The sequence below is a fragment of the Hippocampus bargibanti genome, linkage group LG03 (assembly GCF_051943395.1).
Source record: "Hippocampus bargibanti isolate YZ-2025 linkage group LG03, ASM5194339v1, whole genome shotgun sequence".
In the NCBI taxonomy this organism is placed as follows: domain Eukaryota; kingdom Metazoa; phylum Chordata; class Actinopteri; order Syngnathiformes; family Syngnathidae; genus Hippocampus; species Hippocampus bargibanti.
This window is the reverse complement of record NC_142736.1, coordinates 5,116,399-5,134,640: the sequence shown is the minus strand read 5'-3', so window position 1 is coordinate 5,134,640 and position 18,242 is coordinate 5,116,399. Positions and strand designations below refer to the sequence as shown.

The window sequence follows — 18,242 nt, the reverse complement described above, 5'->3', positions numbered from 1 at the left end:
TTTAAAAGTGCACAGAGTTAGTGGATAATAACTTTGACTTTCCTTGTGGTTACTCTGGTCTGATGATCGGCTGTCACTAATTTGCTTCTCATAATAATAATAATGCTATCATACCATATAGTAAAATTGATAATAATTTAATAATAACAGCATATTATGATAACATTTGTCCACCTGTCTATCCCGCCTTCTCCTCATTGCTGCGTGTGTCTGTAATTCTCCCCTCCCTCCTCTACCATGGATATTGTCCAATCACATGGGACTTTAACCGAAGACCGGGGGTGGGGAATAGATGGAAAAAGATTTGGCTCATATTTCCGGCTCCTTGTTAGTATCCGGCTCTCATGACCAGCTCGTTCGCGAACGACACATCACTACTCACTAAGTCAAAAGACGTCCACAGTGCCTGAAAAAAATATAGATGTCGCAGTATTTAGTTACAATAAATTCCATTTTAAAGAATTTGACTCCACCTGCATACAAGTCAACGTATACATTTTCCCCGTATTTTATTCGTTTTCAGCATTTCAAAAAATGTACGCCTACTGAGTCAAAAGACGTCCACGGTGCCTGAATAAAATATCGTTGTTCGCAGTATCGTTTCATAGTGACAATAAAACTTTCAATTAACATCCACATTAAAAAGAATTTGACTCCACCTGTCCCAATTTTAGCAAATTTTGTGGCCATGAAGGTTTCATCTGGGGGACTTGACCTGCCATGTACGAGCTCCATCATGAAACGAAATAAATCTCTTGAGACAAGGCAGCTTTATTCGTCTTCCACACTTTCGGACAGGAGGTAACTCAACGTGCTTGATACAACCACAATCACAACATTTGAAAGCATTTTGAAACAAACCAATTTCAGATCTATTGAAGAAAAATTTAGAAAGAAAAAGCCCCCCCCCAAAGAGATGAAAAGAATGTACAGCAAAGGGATTCGGTAAGAATACTTTGGGAATCATTCACATTAAAAATCTTTTGACAACAAAGCGAAAAGTCATAAAGGAAAACAAAAACGTTTTTCATTCATTTTGGAATACCCCATTTAGTTTTGTCGTATTTTTTTCTAAAAGGCATTGATCATTAAAATCCTCTTTTCCCCAAAAAGTAAGCAGGCACGTGTTTTTTTCTCCAAAGTGTGTCTTCATGTGTCCATTGAAGAAGAGTCCCTTCCAGCAAACGTTGGACCACAAACGGAAAAAGCAACAGGTTTCTCTCCAGAGTGTTCTCTGATATGCCTTGTCAAAGTGCCCTTTCGAGTGAAGCTTTGACCGCAAACTGAGTAAGCGAAAGGGTTTTCTCCGGTGTGCACTGTTGCATGTAGGATTACCAGTCTCTTCCAAGTGAATCTTGTTCCACAAACGGAGCAGGCAAAGGGTTGCTAGAGCCTATCCCAGCTGTCTCTGGGCACCAGGCGAGGGACACCCTGAATTGGTTGCCAGCCAATCGCAGGGCACACAAAGACAAACAACCAATCACTCTCACACCAAAGGACAATTTACAGTGTTCAATCTGCCTGCTATGCATGTTTTTTGGAATGTGGGAGGAAACCGGAGGACTCGGAGAAAACCCACACAGGCCCAGGGAGAACATGCAAATTCCACACAGGGAGGCTGGATCGGAATGCGAACCGGCGACCTCTGCACTGTGAAGCTGGCGTGCTAACCACTTGACTACCGGGCAGCCCTGTGCACATTTAATTGAGACTTTTGGCTGAATCGAATTGCGCAAATTGAACAGGCAAAGGGGTTTTACCCAGTGTGCGTTCTCGTGTGTACGTTTAGGTGACGTTGTGAACGAAAACATTTATCACAACTTGAACAGGCATAAGGCCTTTCCCCAGAGTGAGTCATTTTGTGGCTTGTTAACTCGGAATTTGTATAGAACGCTTTACCGCACACTGAACAGGCATTTTTTTTCCCTCCGGTGTGTCTTATGGCGTGTTTTGCTAAATATGATTCGTCAAGGAATTTTCTCCCACAAATCGGGCAGTAAAAAGCTTTTGCTCCAGTATGCGTTCTAATGTGCACACTCAAATTCTGCTTTTGATTGAATCTTTTCCCACAAACCGAGCAGGAAAAAGGTTTTTTCCCAGTGTGCGTTCTTCTGTGTACGTTTAGGCAACTTTGTGAACGAAAACATTTATCACAACTTGAACAGGCATAAGGCTTTTCCCCAGAGTGAATCATTGTGTGGTTTGTTAACCCTCTAACTGTGTAGAATTCCTTCCTGCATACTGAACATGCAAATGATTTTTCCTCAGTGTGCCTTCTCGTGTGTATGTTCAAGTCACGTTTTGAACGAAAACATTTATCACAACTTGAACAGGCATAAGGCCTTTCCCCGGAGTGAGTCATTTTGTGGCTTGTTAACTGTTGATTTAAATAGAATGCTCTACCGCATACTGAACAGGCAAATTTTTTTTCTCCGGTGTGACTTACGGCGTGCTGTGCTAAACATGATTTGGCAGTGAATCTTTTCCCACAAACTGAGCAGGCAAAAGGTTTTTCTCCAGTGTGCGTTCTTGTGTGTACGATTAGGTTACCGTGTGAACGAAAACATTTACCACAACTTGAACAGGCATAAGGCTTTTCCCCGGAGTGAATCCTTTTGTGACTTGTTAACTCGCCAATTGTATAGAATGCTTTCCCACATACTGAACAGGCAAAGATTTTTCCCTCAGTGTGCCTTCTCATGTGTTTGTTTAAGTCACCTGGTGTAAAATAACATTTATCACAGCTTGAACAGGCAAAAGGCTTTTCCCCGGAGTGAGTTATTTTGTGGCTTGTTAACTTGTGATCTGTATAGAATGCTTTACCGCATACTGAACAGGCAAATTTTTTTTCTCCGGTATGTCTTATGGCGTGCTCTGCCAAATGTGATTTCTGAAGGAATCTTTTCCCACAAACTGAGCAGGCAAAGGGTCTCTCCCCAGTATGTGTTCTCATGTGGTTTGTTAAATGTATCTTCTGAACAAACGTTTTGCCACAAACTGAGCAGGCAAAGGGTTTCTGCCCCATGTGTGTCTCGGTGTGCCTCTTCAAATTCGACTTACTTGCAAAGGTTTTGCCACATTGGGAACATTTCGGACGTCCGATGCCCGCACCACATGTCGGATAACCTTTGGACTGTTGCTCATCCTCCGTGTCAGAAGAATGCGAGGTGACTTCAGTGTCGTCTTCGGAAAGTGGAGCTAAGAGGCCATCCAAGTGGGATCCTCTTTCTCGTTCTCCATCAGCTTCTTCTTTCTTCACACTGACTCCAGTCAACGGAAACTTGCTGATTTCCTCCTCACGCTCTTCTTCTTTAACGTAAGGGCTCTGTCGTGTTTCCTCCTCTTGACTTTGAGGGGGATCTCGATCCTGATGCTCAGGATCCAAAGCTTCTTCTTTGAGGTCTGCGGGGGCACAATTTTTGTTCCATAACACACAAGAAAGTTAAAATAAGATGAAGCATTAGTGAGTTGGAGAGGAAGAAGTGAACCGACCCGCTCTAACTAAGACGACTCGAGGTTCCAATTTGTAAAGTTGACGTCCGAGCTCCACGTCGTCCATGGTTGGACAAAGTTCCTCCTTGTACTCTGCCGTCTTTCTTTCACACATTTCCAGCGACATCCCAAAAAATACACTCACGAGATGTATTCAGTCTGACGTGTCCCAACAAAACGTGCCTCTTTGCTGGCAAGCGAACTTCGCAGGAGGAACTTCGACGTTCACCAAGGCGAGTTTCCCAGAAACGAAGCTCAAATTAAGTCAGTTGGAGTCCAGTAATGTCGCCGTGATGGCCGGTGAACATTAATCTGTGGCAACGTTTTCAAGAAACGGGTGTCGGTGACAACATCAGCGGATCGACTTCGGAACCACACCCTGAAGTGCGCATGCGCAGCGGGTCGGCCATCTTTGGTCGCTACGGCGAATTCACCAAGTCAAAGATGTCCACGGTATTTTGAAAAAATAAATAAGCTTTTTTCGCAGTAATAAAAATATATATAGATTTTAGTTATAAGCGCCATTCAAAGCTCCCAAAGTCACTTTACACTCACATGAATAGTTTTTCATTGCGGTCAAGCAAGCCTCCCTTCGCAAAATCGAAGTCAAGTGAGCCGCCACTTCGATTGACAACACTGTGCATTACGGTAGTCTGCGGCGAGCGAGCAAGCGCGTGGGCCACCTTCAAAATAATAGCGTGACAACTAGTGCATGCCCGGCAGTGGTTTGCATGTGAATAAACAAAAAAAAAATATGTAAACAAGCGGTTTCTTGGCTGTCGGATAAGGATCACGTTCACCTAGGAAGAATAAGAACTCTCAGAACAGTGCCAAGACACGTTCTCAAGTGGATCGATATATAGTGTATAATATTTTTTCAACCGTCATCTGTACTTCTTTGAAGGTGTTGGACGTTTCGCTTCTTATCCAAGATGCTTCTTCAGAGAACTAAAGTCTTACTGGTAGTATCGGCCCTATACATGTAACCCGACTGTCCAGACGTGGTGGTGCCGGACACTGCTATGATAGGTCCCTGCTCTCAGGTTGGGGGCAGAGGACTACTCCCTGTGGCTCCACTGATTGTTCCTATTGTCCTGACTAACGACTGGCCTAATTGCCCCACTTCCTCCTGTATCACCTCATCAGCATTACTAATCCCATGTTGCCTAAACAGACTGTTGTACGAACGAACCAAATTGAACCTCACACCACCATATCGGTTTAGTGAAGGATTTAGCTGTTTTATGAAAATTGCTTCTTTTACTCCCCTTTCGAACCATCTATGTTTTTTCGCTAAGATTTTAACTTCATTGTCGTCAAATGAGTGTTTGCTAGCTGTTAGGTGCATATGTACTGCTGAATGAGGCCCACTCGTATTATCCCTGCGATGTTGATAGTCATTTTTTGAGAATTTGTTTAGTCTCCCCATTGTATTGCTCTTTACAATTTTCATTCTTACAATGTATTGAATAAACTACATTACTTTGTTTTTTGTTTGGTAGCCTGTCTTTTGGATGCACTAATTTTTGCCTTAAAGTGTTTACCGGTTTGAAATAAGTAGGAATTTTGTGTTGCCAATTAAAGGACTGTAGTTTTTCAGAAACTCCTGCAATGTAAGGTATTGCCACTCCCCTCCTTTTCCTTTCCATGTTAAGTTTCATAAATCGGGAAATTTTCGCACTCGCAAACCTGTGTTAAAATAATGTGAGCGGGAAAATAGTTTACATTAAAAGAAAATAAAACACACAAATGCTTTCATTGTTCATGTATACATTCAATTTGCATAATGTTGCGCTAGTCATTCTGGCAGCAGTCCTAGCGTTTTAACAGCAACCAAAATGGTAACTTTTCGTAGCGATTGACAGTACTTACGAGAGAAATGATGCACAGCAGTGACAATCATTGGTCTGGGAACTGGACAAACATTTTATTTTGCGCATGCGCTTAAAAAGGCTTCAGGTATCACATGATCAGCTCGTTTCACAGGTGATATCAATCATGAAATCTCCTCAATCGTGTCTTTGCACGCACACTCAACACTCCCACTCAAAGACATGCTCACAATGTCATGCAGCAAACAAAAAGAAAACACGAAAGACATTGAAACAAGAAATACATTGTTATAGAAATAAAAACATTTTACATATTTGCAACACACTGCGAGCTTCAAAATATTTACGTTTCACCAAACAAATATCTCTTGAATCTCTCAAGTTTCACTTTTGTCACCGCCTTAGTGAAAACATCCACAACCATGTTTTCTTTTGGACAATATTTTATAGATATTTTCCCCTGAGTGTGCGCAGACTGTACAAAATGATATTTAATATCTACGTTTGCTTCTTTGCCTACACACTGGGTTTTTGGACAAAGCTAATGCTCCCTGACTGTCCTCATATATTTTTACTGGTACGTGGTGGTTACTGCTCTCTATCCCTTTTAATAATTGGACAAGGTACATGCTTTCTTGAGTTGTGGCCGCCAGTGCCATATACTCAGCTTCACAAGTTGATAACGCCACAGTTGGCTGTTTTCTACTTTTCCATGATATAGCTGGACATTCCTTAGTTAGGCTAAAACAATATCCTGGGAACGGATTATTCTCATTTTAATTGTTTCCTATGAGAAATTATTTTTGGGGATACACACTTTTCGCCTTACACACTCTGTCTGGGAACCCATTAAGTTTGTAAACCAAGGCCCCACTGTATTTGATTATGGTGTGACTTGTTCAAACAGAGCAGTGTGGACTTTTCACGCAATAGCAAACATGAGGCCCATTCGTTGAGCAATAAAACCGAACATTTCAATATAAGTTTTCCCTTCCAGTGAGTTAGAATGTAAGTGAACCGACCCGCTGTTGGGAAGACGACTCGAGGTTCCAACTTGCAAAGGTGACGTTGGAGCTCTACGTCGTCCATGGATGGACAAAGTTCCTCCTTGTACTCTGCCGTCTTTCTTTCACACATTTCCAGCGACATAAAAAAAATCACTCACTTCATCTGCTGTGACCAGTGACGTGCAGTCAGGGGAGGCAAGTGAGGCTGTGCCTCACCTGTCATCATGGAAATATCAAATGACAAAATAAATTAAAGTTATATTTATTTAGTGATTTGTACTTTCACGTTCTTTCCCATTTTACTTCACCATTTTTAGATTTTTTTTTTGTCAAAATCACTGAATTTTCACATTTACCGTTCAATTACTAAGTGGAGAGGAGCTGCGAGGCAGCAGCCGGCTAAGCCTCACTATGGATTGTGCAATCACTCTGCTCACTGTGCTGGCTTGCTCTGCAGTGAGACCGAATTGCTGTCCCTCTGCATATCGCTATTAAAGTGTTCAAAAGCTTTTAGTATATGAACTAAATTTCCACAGTGTTTATTTTATTTTATTTTTATCAAAACTGTGTGCATAGGTGAGGCACACAGTTCTCCTGCCTCATGACAGGGGGCGCTGGTGATTAGAGATTCTTCTTGCGACTCCTCGGCTGTAGAATAATATACAGTATTGTTATATCGATATCGGATATATTGATAGTCCCGGTTGTATCGATACTATTTCTATGCACGCACGGAGAAAATTACATGCAAACAGGGTCGGATATATCGATAGTCCCGGTTATATCGATATTTTTTCGGACTCCCTTGAATATCGATATAACGAGACTTTACTGTAATTAGTGACAGCAAGCTACAGTAAACAGTTTGCAAGTTAAGTGCAACCATCCAGTCATTTTTTCGTGTTGCTTGGCCTTATTTTCAGAATGGTGGATTACATATCTAAATTGAAAGAATTTTCTAAACTGGACTTTCGAAGCAGGAAATAATAATTAAAGGAAGACCAACACCGGACTGTATAGCTCACAAATTGTGAGGGATGAATGTAAATCTCTTGGACAGCTTCTCAGCTTTTTGGCCAAGAAGGATCTCATTGAAACTACAGTGAGACCTCAACTTACAAACACCTCAACTTACAAACTTTTTGTCTTACAAACGTCAAATTTATGAAAATTAAACCTTATAATAAGCACTATTTTCATAATACACACCCACCACGGATGGCGGAGTGATCTTCGGCGGAAGCACACGACCGAACAGCACCAAAGGTTAAGTTACCAACAGTCCTTATGGACGGTGACTCTCCTTCCATAAGCCATCAACGACCGTCAAAAAGGTAAATAAAACTTTATTTTACAGCACAGTTTATTTCTTTAATTACAGTCGTCATGTAATGCGCCTCTCTTTCCAAACAGCAATTCCCTTTGACCTTCGATCTCGAACGCCATTCCATCAAGCCATAAATGACCATCACAAATGTAAATAAAGTGACTTTATGATACAATGCAGTGTATTTCTTTCATTACAATACACTAGGACATTTATTATACATAGAATAAGGTATGTTGTGTGTAGTTTTTAGGCTTATTTAGTTGAAAAGTGTATTTTATGGAAACCCGGGAACGGATTATTCCCATTTTAATGGTTTCCTATGGAAATTTGTTTTTGAGATACATACTTTTCGCCTTACACACTCTGTCTGGGAACCAATTAAGTTCGTAAGTTGAGGTCTCACTGTATTCCTGAAGCGACAAAGTTGCTCCAGCTCGTGCTCACTGTTCCAGCTACTACAGCATCAGTGGTGCGGTCATTCTCAGCCCAAAAGACTGAAAACATACAGTCGGAACAGGACTGATCAAGGACGACTTTCTTCACTGCCAGTGATCTCCATTGACACAGAGAGACTTGGACTTCATTTATAAGTAAAGGTAACACGATAAGGTTTTTTTATTCTTTTTTTCTATGCTACAGTTTGTATACAGTATATAAAGAATGCTGACATGACGTTTTAAACAAAACACGTTAACTGTTGCCAATCAAATGGTGAATAAGCTACTCTGTGGAGTTCATATGTTTGTAAATCTGACTGTGATGACGTCAGTGCCTCACCAGCCATGAACCTCACCGCACGTCACTGTTTGTGAGCAACGTGTTCCGACCAAACGTGCCTCTTTGTTAGCAAGCAAACTTCGTCAGAGGAGCTTCGACGTTCACCAAGCCGAGTTTCCCGGCGTACGAAGTTCAAATTTGGTCAGTTGGAGTCCAGTAAGATAGCACAGATGTCCGGTGAACATGAAAAGGACGTTTTCATGAAACGCGTGTCGGGGACAAAATCTGCGGATCGGGTTCGGAGCAACACCCTGAAGTGCGCATGCGCAGCGCGTCGGCCATCTTTGGTCGCTACAGCGACTCACTAATAGTGATGGGAATTCTGGCTCTTTTCAGAGAGCCGGTTCTTTTGGCTTGGCTCACTAAAAATATCCGGCTCTTTTGGCTCGTAAATTGCTCCTGTTTTTTTTTTTTTGTTGCTTAAAATAATTAACTGCCAAAAATCATGTAAAATTATGTGAAAAACGGGTTACTCATGTACTCATATCAAATATTTTTATTTCTATGGCTTGATTTATATGTGCACTGAGTTAGTGGATACTAACTTTGACTTTCCCTGTGGTTACTCTGGTCTGATGATCAGCTGTCACTAATTTGCTTCTCATAATAATAATGCTATCATACCAACTAGTAAAATTGATAATAATTGAATAATAACAGCATAATATGTGAACATTTGTCCATCAGTCTACCGCCCTGCCCCCCTCTACTCACTGCTGCTTGTGTCTGTAATTCTCCCCTCCCTCCTCTACCACGGATCTTGACCAATCACGTGGGGTTTTAACAGAAGACCGGGGGCGGCGGATAGAGGGAAAACAAGTTGGCTCCCATTTCCGGCTCTTTGTTAGGATCCGGCTTGAAGAACCAGCTCGTTCGCGAACGACACAGCACTACTCACTAAGTCAAAAGACGTCCACGGTGCCTGAAAAATATAGTTGTCGCCGTATTTGTTTAGTTACAATAAATTCCATTTTTAAGAAGAATTTGACTCCACCTGCATACAAGTCAACGTATACGTTTTCAAAGTCAAGTCAAAAGTCAAAGTCAGCTTTATTGTCAAATATGCTAATATGCATGACATACAGCACAGATGAAATTAATGTCCTCTCGGACCCAGCGTGCAAGACATGCAAGGCACTTATAACGTGGCTAAAAAAGACATACAATTGACAACAGACAATACATGTAATTTCTGTATGTAAAGTGAGGTAGTGTTGTATGGAAAGTGAGGCAGTGACGTATGTAAAGTGAGGTAGTGACATATGTAAAGTGAGGAAGTGACGTATATAAAGTGACGTAATGTAGTAATGCAAAAACGAACAACAAGAAAGGGTTTCCCTGTATTTTATTCGTTTTTAGCATTTCAAAAAATGTACGCCTACTGAAGGAAGAAATTTTTATTGGTGTCCTGAGCTGACCCATATGGTTATACAATTTGTTTGCCACTTTCTGTATTTCTCTCACACTGATCATGATCACCTGGTACCACTTGTTTTATCGCTTGTTCCACACTTATCTCTGTTTTGTATTTTCCTGCATGAACTGCTGATTTTCTCATACGCCCGACAATGTATCATACACGACGTGTTTTTCTGGAGCACCTGGTCTCAGGGATGAGGGATGGGGGAGAAATGACTCATCTCTAGCGAGGACAAACTGGCCACTTGTTTCCAAGTGAGTTGGGTCTATAAGATGGGGGTTCCTCAATATCGGTTAGAGCAGGGGTGTCAAACTCATTTCGCATCGCCGGCCACATACGGCCTAGGGAGATGTCAAGTGGGCCGGACCATTAAAATTATACCATACTCTGCTAAAAATAGCAAAAATATCATGTATTTCCTTTGTTTTGGTGTAAAGAAGCACAAGAACATTAGGAAAATATTGACATTTAATGAACTATCATTTTACAAAAATTTTCATGAAACACCTCATATTTCCTTAGAAAAATGCAATTTACTTTTATCATTCACAAATATGCATTGCAACTGATCCCACTGATTGTACAAAGGCACAAAACTTTAATTGGGACTGAAAAATATAATAATGCACTTTAAGATTAAATGAGACTTTTAAAGAAAGGGAATTTTTAAACCACTTACACATACGCATATAAAATCTACATGTAATCCCTGTGTACACCTTACAAACTAAGGAGAGTGATTTTAAATGTGTCATGAAGAAAGTGTTCACCTGTCCTGTAAATCTGTAAACTTCATACATGAAACATACATACACATACAATACATACTGAAAATTTATGGAGTTGTATGAACAGTAGAATTCCATCACAGAACTTTTGTTTTGAAGCTGCTGACTAACATTAAAGTGGTATGGCAGGCTGTGGGTAATGTTACTGTCGCTGAGAAGTTTGTCAAACTGACGATGGTTCAGACCTCTGGACCGGATGAAATTTACAGTGCGAACCACCACCTCCATGATGTGGTCCATTTTCAGCGACTTGCAACACAATGCCTCCTGGTGCAAAATACAGTGAAAGGTCCAGAAACTATCTCCTCCATTAAGGGCTTGTACTTTGTCTTTGAACTTTGTCGCAACACCTGCTTTCTTTCCGACCATGGATGACGCGCCGTCTGTAGCCAGGTTGACAGCGCGGGACCGGTCCACTCCAACTCTGTCCAATACAGCAACGACAGAGCCGAATATGTCCTCGGCTGTTGTGGTGTCCATCATTAGCACCAACTCAAGAAACTCTTCAGTAACAGTCACTGTCTCATCAACTCGTCGAATAAATATGGCCAGTTGGGCCACGTCTGTGATGTCAGTGCTCTCGTCAATTGCCACGGAAAATGCAATAAATCCTCTCTGCTATAGTATTCCTCGTCAGGCTAATATTGGCAAAAGCTTGTCGCTTCTCGGAACATACAAGTTCAGCCGCCTTCATCATGCATAGTTTAACAAAGTCACCGTCGAAATACGGCTTCGATGCTAATGCTATTTCGCTAGCAATTAGGTAGCTGGCTTTTACCGCTGCTTATTGACTTCTCGGCTCCGGATGAAAGTTGACTGCTGTTTCCTCAGACCCGCCAGCAATTCGTTAATCTTTTCTCTTCTCAGTTGTCCTTACAACCCGTCATATTTTTCGCTGTGATGAGTCTCGTAGTGGCGTCGAATATTATATTCCTTCAATACCGAAACTTGTTGCAAACACCAAGCACAAAGGTTTTCTGTGCATCTCTGTCAATAAATAGGACGTGGTCCATTTTTCTTTGAAAATTCTACACTCCTTATCTACTTTTCTCCGTTTGGATAACGACATTTTGGCTAATGAGGGTGTAGCGGACAGGTAGAGACTAAGGTATAAACAACGTCGTAACAAGCAGCAGATGGCGCATTGACACCGTCTGCTGTTTTCAGTCTGTCTCAGTGATGCGGCGTGTCTTCTACTCTGATGGAAAGAGTGCGCCCCTTAGCGGATAATCCATGAATTGCAGCAAATTAAAAATATTAATTCCATGTCTTTTATGCATTTTTCCACTTTCAAATTATCCTGCGGGCCTGATCGAACCTCCTTGGGGGCCGGTTCCGGCACGCGGGCCGTATGTTTGACACCACTGGGTTAGAGTCTGCTGTGAACTGTGCACGAGTGTCCAGCTTTGGGTTTTCCAGTCCAGATTACTCTACCGGGGTGTTTTTGCCGGCTCTCTGCCCTCTGTCAACGGTAAGGCATACTATTCTGGATCTTAACCGTGATGTTGGAGTCTTTACGTGGGGGATAGAGGTGACAGTTTGTGTCTAGCGTAATTACTCATGATCGGGAAATGCTGTAAATTTCGGTGTGTTTTATCAATAAATACATATCTATATATATATATATATATATATATATACAGTCGTTGTTTGTGGTCATTTCTCTGCTGTGATCTCTCCGAACCTGTAACAAGGCAATTTTTTTTTCATAAAACACCTACTGAGTCAAAAGACGTCCACGGTGCCTGAATAAAATATCGTTGTTAGCAGTATTGTTTAATAGTGACAATAAAACTTTCTATTAACATCCACATTAAAAAAGAATTTGACTCCATCTGTCCCAATTTTAGCAAATTTTGTGGCCATGAAGGCTTCATCTGGGGACTTGACCTGCCATGTACGAGCTCCATCATGAAACGAAAGAAATCTCTTGAGCCAAGGCAGCTTTATTCATCTTGCCAACATAACAACACTTGAAAGCATTTTCAAACAAACCCATTTCAGATCGATTGAAGTAAAATTTAGAAAGAACCCCCCCTCCAAAGACATGAAACGGACGAACAGCATGGGGATTTGTAAAGAATACTTTGGGAATCATTCACATGCAAAGTCTTTTGACAACAAGGCGAAAAGTTAAAGACAAAAAAAAATTCATTCATTTTGGAATTTTGCAATTTAGTATTAGTATGCTTTATCACATACTGAACATGGAATATTTTTTCTCTCCGGTGTGTCTTATGGCGTGCTTTGTTAAATTTGATTTGTCAAGGAATCTTTTCCCACAAACTGAGCAGGCAAAAGGTTTTTCACCAGTATGCGTTTTTCTGTGCTTGTCCAAATACGATTTTTGACTGAATCGAGTTTGGCAAATTGAACAGGAAAAGGGTTTTTCCCCAGTGTGCGTTCTTGTGTGTACGTTTAAGTCACCTCGTGAACGAAAACATTTACCACAACTTGAACAGGCATAAGGCTTTACCCCAGAGTGAGTCATTTTGTGGCTTGTTAACTCTTGATCTGTATAGAATGCTTTACCGCATACTAAACAGGCACATTTTTTTTCTCCGGTGTGTCTTATGGCATGCTTTGATAAATTTGATTTCTGAAGGAACCTTTTCCCGCACACTGAGCAGACAAAAGGTTTTTCTCCAGTGTGTGTTTTTCTGTGCATGTCTAACTGACCCTTCTGTCTGAAGCGAGTTTGACAAATTGAACAGGCAAAGGGTTTTTCCCCAGTGTGCGTTCTCATGTGTACGTTTAAGTCACCTTGTGAACGAAAACATTTATCACAACTTGAACAGGCATAAGGCTTTACCCCGGAGTGAGTCATTATGTGGCTTGTTAACTCTTGATTTATATAGAATTCTTTACCGCAGACTGAACAGGCAAATTGTTTTTCTCCGGTGTGTCTTATGGCGTGCTTTGCTAAATCAGATTTCTGAAGGAATCTTCTCCCACAAACTAAGCAGGCAAAATGTTTTTGCCCCGTGTGTGTCCTGGTGTGCCTGTTCAACGTTGACTTACTGGTAAAAGTTTTGCCACATTGGGAACATTCCGGACGTCCGTTGCCCGCACGACATGTTGGATCACCTTTGGACTGTTGCTCATCCTCCGCGTAAGAAGACAGTGAGGTGACGTCGTCGTCGTCGTCTTCGGAAAGTGGAGCCAAGAAGTCGTCCGAGTGGTATCCTCCTTCTTGTTGTTCTCCATCAGCTTCTTCTTTCTTCAACAGAAACTTGCTGATTTCCTCCTCTCGCTCTTCTTCTTTAACGTGAGGGCTCTCTCCTGCCTCCTCCTCAAGACTTTGGAGGGGTTCCAGATCCTGATGCTCAGGTCCAAAATCTTCTTCTTTGAGTTCTGCACGGCAGGAGAATTTGTGTTTCATAACAGACAAGAAAGTTGAAGTAAAATGAAACATTTATTATGTAGATCCTGGATTATTTTTGGGCGCACGTATTGCATACCTGCGCTTATAGATGATTTCAATTCCCGTATAAAAGTTGTAGTACGCCGTACATTATTTGAAATAATTAAAAAAAACGCTAACACATGCGGAAATGCAATTTACCGCGCATGTGCACATTATGTTTTCATAATCGACCATATGCAGCGCTAAAAAGTATATACATATGATCGAGTATTACTTTTGCTCCCCTTAGTAATGATTGCAATTCCCCTTATTAAGCGATAATAAACCTTACAAACACAACCCGACACTATTATTTACTTATAGCAAAAATAAAAACAGAGATAGAATAAAAACAAATATGGAAACACAAAATCAAACGAGAACAATGTGACGCGCATGCGCATATCATGCTTCATCGACAAAAACTCGATAACCACAGAAAATAAATGCCCGATCGAGGATAACTTTTGCTGGTATACCGCGTACACGGGACAATATTAATAATTGGCGAACGCTTTGTCGTTTGCTACCAGTGACCGAGCCAATCCGGATTAGAGCCGAAATGGGTAAAACAAGATCGGTCTTATTAAAATATAATTTTTTTTTTATCGGGTAAAAGTTGTCTGTGTAAGCTCTCGGTCGTACAGGAATGGTCCATCGATGAAAAGGTTTCTTCAGTCGTCATCTGTACTTCTTTGAAGGTGTCGGACGTTTCGCTTCTTATCCAAAAAGCTTTGTCAGCAAACTAAAGTCTTACTGGTAGTTTCGGCCCTGTATATATCCCTACTGTCCAGACGTGGCGGTGCCGGACTCTGCTATGATTGGTCCCTGCTCTCAGGTTGGGGGGAGCAGCGGACTAATCCCTGCGGCTCCACTGATTTCTTCTATTGTCCTGACTGACGACTGGCATGATTATCAAATTTGCCCTGGTATCACCTCATCAGCACAACTAAGCCTATGTTGCCTAAGCTATCTCTTGTACGAACGATCCAAATTGAACCTCACTCCACCGTGACTGTTAAGGGAAGGATTTTGCTGTTTTATGAAAATAGCTTCTTTTACTCCCCTTTCAAACCATCTATTTTCTTTCGCTAAGATTTTAACCTCATTGTCGTCAAATGAGTGGTTGCTAGCATTTAGGTGCATATGTACTGCCGATTGAGGCCCACGTGTATTATCCCTGCGATGTTGATAGTCTTTTTTGAGAATTTGTTTAGTCTCCCCAATGTATTGCTCTTTACAATTTTCATTTTTACAATGTATTGAATAGACTACATTACTTTGTTTTTCATTTGGCAGCCTATCTTTTGCATGCACATTTTTTTTCCTTAAAGTGTTTATCGGTTTGAAATAAGTAGGAATTTTGTGTTGCCAAAGAACTCTATAGTTCTTCAGAAACGCCTGCAATGTAAGGTACTCCTACTCCTCTCCTTTTAGTATCTTAAGAATTGTTTAATTCCCTATTCTTTCCTTTTGACATTTGTTAAAAGTCCACTGAGGGTAACCACAGTTTGTGAGTGCTCGCCTCATATGTTTTGACTCCTTTTCTCTACCGTCGACGCTTGTTGGTATTAGTTTAGCCCTATGCTGGAGGGGTCTGATAACTCCTAGTTTATGTTGTAGAATGTAGAGGGTATAAAAGTTGTTATACGGCGTACACAATTCAAAATGATGAAAAAAAATTATAAAATACGGGGGAAACGCACACGTCGACAGAAATTGGGCTGATCCGTCAAGGGCAAGAACGCCGTCAAGGGCAAGAACGACCGTGGTGGAAATTGACCACCTGTTAAAGGGGCGGGCGAGTGGGCGTGTAAAAGGAAGAGGAAATGTTTATTCGACCCGGGTTTCGAGCCAATCAGGGGTATTCGCACCTTTGCCTGAAAACTGCCAGGGAGGCAAATTAAGCGGACATCGCTCCTGGTTCTTTTCCAGTTACTTATTTTCCACTCACGCACATTCATCCTTTATACTCGAATATAATTATTTCCCAGGTAGTAAGCAGATAAACTACTAGACTTAGACGCCTCTGAAAAGGCGTTACATTTAGTGAGAGAGGAAGAAGTGAACCAACCCGCTCTGAGGAAGACGACTCGAGGTTCCAACTTGCAAAGGTGACGTTGGAGCTCCACGTCGTCCGCGGTTGGACAAAGTTCCTCCTCGTACTCTGCCGTCTTTCTTTCACACATTTCTAACGACACACAAAAAAATTACACTCACTCGCTGTGTTGTGAGCGACGTGTCCCAACCGAACGTGCCTCTTTGCTAGCAAGCGAACTTCGCCAGGGGAGCTTCCACGTTAACCAATGCGAGTTTCCCGGCGTACGAAACTCAAATTAGGTCAGTTTGGAGTCCAGGATTATAGCATTGATATCCGGTGATCATGAAAAGACGAACGTTTTCATGAAACGCGTGCCGGGGACACAATCTGCGGATCGATTTCCGTACCACACAATCCCTAGTACGCATGCGCAGCAGGTCAGCCATCTTTGGTCGCTACGGCGACTCCACTAGGTCAAAATCTGTCCACCGTGACTAAGTAAAAAACCAATATCGCAGTATTATTTAATAGTTCTAGTTCTAAATTATTATACTCATAAAAAAGAATTTTACTCCATTTGTACGTTTTCATGTCATGACAGTGTGTGCCGACCTAACACAACCTGTCGTGCACATTTTGACCGGTCGGCCATTTTGAAAATATGCTACAGCTACCTCATTAATTCAAAATACACATGAAGTGCCTGAGCACTTACCCTAAATCATCTTCCTCACAAATATCGATCATGTCTAACTCAGCCGCAGCTTCATCTGTGACTAGCGGGGCTTTCAAACAGTTTGTCTCCGCATTAAACGGGTTGACAAGGAACGTAGTCTGTGGCCTTTCCTGTTGTAGATCACAGAATCGGGTCACAAACTTTACGTGCAGGTTTTCAACCAGTGTTGCATATCTGGCTCTTTGCTTATTCAGGGCGGCGCTGATGACTTTCCCGCTGGCTTTTAGCAGAGTGGAAAAATGTGTTAAATCTCTCTTTTGAATATGCGCCCTGAACAGCTTCAGTTTGTTGACAAACGCAAACACACTTTGCACCAAGTCAGGCAGAATTTTTGATTTACCCTGCAGGATACAGTTGAGTTTGTCCAAGTGACACAGCATGTCGACCAAAAACGCCAGATTCATAATCCACTCGTGGTCTGACAGCACGGGATAGTCCTTGTCTTTCTCTCCCAGGAACAGTTTTACGGCATCCAACAGCTCAAAAAAGCAAAAGAGTACTTTGCCTTTTGACAGCCACCTTACAGTGCAGTGCAGTGGCAGGTCACCTGGAAGCCCTTGGTCCAGCGCAGCGATGAGATTCTTGAATTGTCTGTGGTGAAGCGCATGAGTGCAGATGTAGTTGACGATTTCCATCACAGGTATCATGACGTTCTCTAAATTCAATGATTTAGACACGAGTTGCTCCCTGTGGATGATGCAGTTGAAATTCCAAAACTCAGGAAATGTTTGGTCCGCTTTGCACAGCCCCACAAGCCCGTTCACAGATCCGATCATGGTAGGTGAGCCATCCGTGGCTATTGCAATCAGTTTCGGTATGGGCAGATGTGCTTTCGCAAATGCAGCCATCATTGTTTCCTTCACATCTATGCCACGGGTTCTGTCTTTTAATGGAGTTCTTCTTTGATCACACAATCCTTTGTCATAGACCGTGCAAATATTGCCAACTGAGGCTTGTCTGAGGTATGTCACAACTTTCATCCAATGCGACACTAAAATATCACATGCTTGAAGGTGAGAGTACAGCTGTGATTCAATAGCGGTGCTAATGTCTGATATTCTGCGTTCAACAGTGTGGCGGGACAGTTGGACATCTGCTACCATTTGTTTTAGTTTGTCGTTTTCAGGAGACAACATTTCAACAGCGTCACTGAGGCATTTCTTAATAAACGTTGTATATATATATATGTATATATATATGTATATATGTATCGTTGTATGGCTTTTTAGCCTGTGCAATGTACCAAGCGTTACGGTCTCTGGGTGCTTTGTAAATTTTCGAGAAAAAAAAATTCTCCTTTTCAGCCTCAGTTTTCAAAGTGACCAACTTGTGCATGCGAAGTTCAGTCCCTTTGGGGAATTCTTGGTCGATGTTCACGTGGAGTGAGCTGAAGTGGCGCTGAAGATTTGACGC

The 18,242-nt window shown here is 41.7% G+C and overlaps 2 protein-coding genes across 4 annotated transcripts; both read right to left on the bottom strand.

Moving 5' to 3' along the window:
* Positions 1–252: 252 nt before the first annotated feature.
* LOC148900128 (uncharacterized) lies at positions 253–4,126 on the bottom strand. Of its 3 annotated transcripts, none has more exons than XM_088991603.1 (3): positions 3,493–4,122; positions 3,061–3,402; positions 253–406 (listed from the first exon to the last, which is right to left on the bottom strand). In XM_088991603.1, the coding sequence occupies exons 1-3, from the start codon at positions 3,617–3,619 to the stop codon at positions 387–389; spliced, it is 489 nt and encodes a 162-aa protein (XP_088847729.1). In that variant the 5' UTR covers positions 3,620–4,122; the 3' UTR covers positions 253–386. The 3 variants fall into 3 exon arrangements, with proteins under 3 accessions (XP_088847729.1, XP_088847728.1, XP_088847727.1); XM_088991602.1 differs by lacking the exon at positions 253–406 and adding an exon at positions 756–1,431 and having other exon boundaries at positions 3,493–4,117; XM_088991601.1 differs by lacking the exon at positions 253–406 and having other exon boundaries at positions 756–3,402; positions 3,493–4,126.
* Positions 4,127–12,574: 8,448 nt separating this feature from the next.
* Positions 12,575–16,519, bottom strand: LOC148900127 (uncharacterized). The gene is made up of 2 exons (XM_088991666.1): positions 16,127–16,519; positions 12,575–14,000 (listed from the first exon to the last, which is right to left on the bottom strand). Exons 1-2 carry the CDS (start codon positions 16,239–16,241, stop codon positions 12,841–12,843), a joined length of 1,275 nt encoding a protein of 424 aa, XP_088847792.1. The 5' UTR covers positions 16,242–16,519; the 3' UTR covers positions 12,575–12,840.
* Between the last annotated feature and the right edge of the window lie 1,723 nt (positions 16,520–18,242).

Bases quoted from the DNA above. Each gene is read 5' to 3' on its own strand.
- LOC148900127 (XM_088991666.1), bottom strand. From the start codon at position 16,241: ATGTGTGAAAGAAAGACGGCAGAGTACGAGGAGGAACTTTGTCCAACC. The intron at 14,001-16,126 runs GTTGGTTCACTT...CCTGCCGTGCAG, and splicing joins AGTCGTCTTCCTCAGAGCGG to AACTCAAAGAAGAAGATTTT.
- LOC148900128 (XM_088991601.1), bottom strand. From the start codon at position 3,619: ATGTCGCTGGAAATGTGTGAAAGAAAGACGGCAGAGTACAAGGAGGAA. The intron at 3,403-3,492 runs GTCGGTTCACTT...GTGCCCCCGCAG, and splicing joins AGTCGTCTTAGTTAGAGCGG to ACCTCAAAGAAGAAGCTTTG.